General features: G+C 40.5%; 1 protein-coding gene across 1 annotated transcript in view; it reads right to left on the bottom strand.

The window, feature by feature from the left end:
• Positions 1-207: 207 nt before the first annotated feature.
• PCDH18 (protocadherin 18) overlaps positions 208-1,024 on the bottom strand; it is an 11,204-nt gene continuing 10,387 nt past the window's right edge. The window contains 1 exon segment of the mRNA XM_014523623.2: positions 208-1,024. This exon segment is cut by the window's right edge and continues 8 nt beyond it. Within this exon segment, the coding sequence (XP_014379109.1) occupies positions 382-1,024 (643 nt within the window). The 3' untranslated portion in view covers positions 208-381.

The following is a 1,024-nucleotide window of genomic DNA, read 5'->3' as shown; positions in this document are numbered from 1 at the left end:
TGGAGTGTTTTAAAAAAGTTATGGAAACAGTGTCCCTGCCTCTTATTTTGTTTACACACATCCGTGGCAATAATCTGCAATGTCAAACACCGACAGTGCCAGCTATATACACTTAGGAAAACATGCTTGCCATGGGAGTACAAAAATAAAATTTATTTGTTAAATTACACATAAATATAAGGTACAAATGTATTTTTAAAATACAGATAAAGATAATCACACTTGCATTGTGTACATATGAAAATACAGGTTTTTTTTTTAATATTCAACATACACAGACACATTTATGATAAATGCAACTAATTGGCAATGCCAGTTCTTTTCATTCTGGTATTTTTCCAGTTTTCCATAAATATGGAAAAAATATGCTTTTAAAAACCTCTAGTTCTGCCGGACATCTTGCAGCAGCTTGTTAATTTCTGCTACCAGCTCACTAGCATCCATTAGTTCATGTTTACCATCATTGAGGTGGTTAAGCACATTGTCAAAATCATCTTCTTCGTAGTTTTCTGGAATTTCCTCCATAGCTGGAAGCCATTTAGAAGAAGGCTGTGCACTTGAGTGAGTCCCCAGAGTAGGCCCATTGTTGTTTGCAGGGTTTTGGAAATGTGTACTGGCTGCCCATGCTGCTACCCCTTGTGGGTAATTTACAGTTTTGGATGCCAAATGTCCCTTCCTGCGCTCTAGTGAGTTTGACCGATCCATTTCATTGCATTCTGTATAGTTGTCCAGTGAAGGAGGCAACAAGCGCTGGAAGACGCTGCTCATTTCAGAGAGGAGAGATGAGGTACATGTGTCCCCTGAATCTTCCTCACCCTGACAATCTTTACCAAAGGTTGAAAAGCTCTTTTTCTTCTCACTAGCATCCGCAGCCTGTGAATCTTCTTCTAGTGCTTGCTGCTGCTGCTGCTGCTGCTGCTGCTGCTGTGATTGAAATTCCTCCCCTGGAATAAACATGTTACTTCTGTAATCAGAAGATGGAGAGGGCAAAGGTGGCATCCAGCACTGGTCAGAGTGTCCCAGA

This window comes from Alligator sinensis, unplaced genomic scaffold, assembly GCF_000455745.1.
Source record: "Alligator sinensis unplaced genomic scaffold, ASM45574v1 scaffold834_2, whole genome shotgun sequence".
In the NCBI taxonomy this organism is placed as follows: domain Eukaryota; kingdom Metazoa; phylum Chordata; order Crocodylia; family Alligatoridae; genus Alligator; species Alligator sinensis.
This window is presented reverse-complemented; position numbering and strand designations above follow the sequence as displayed.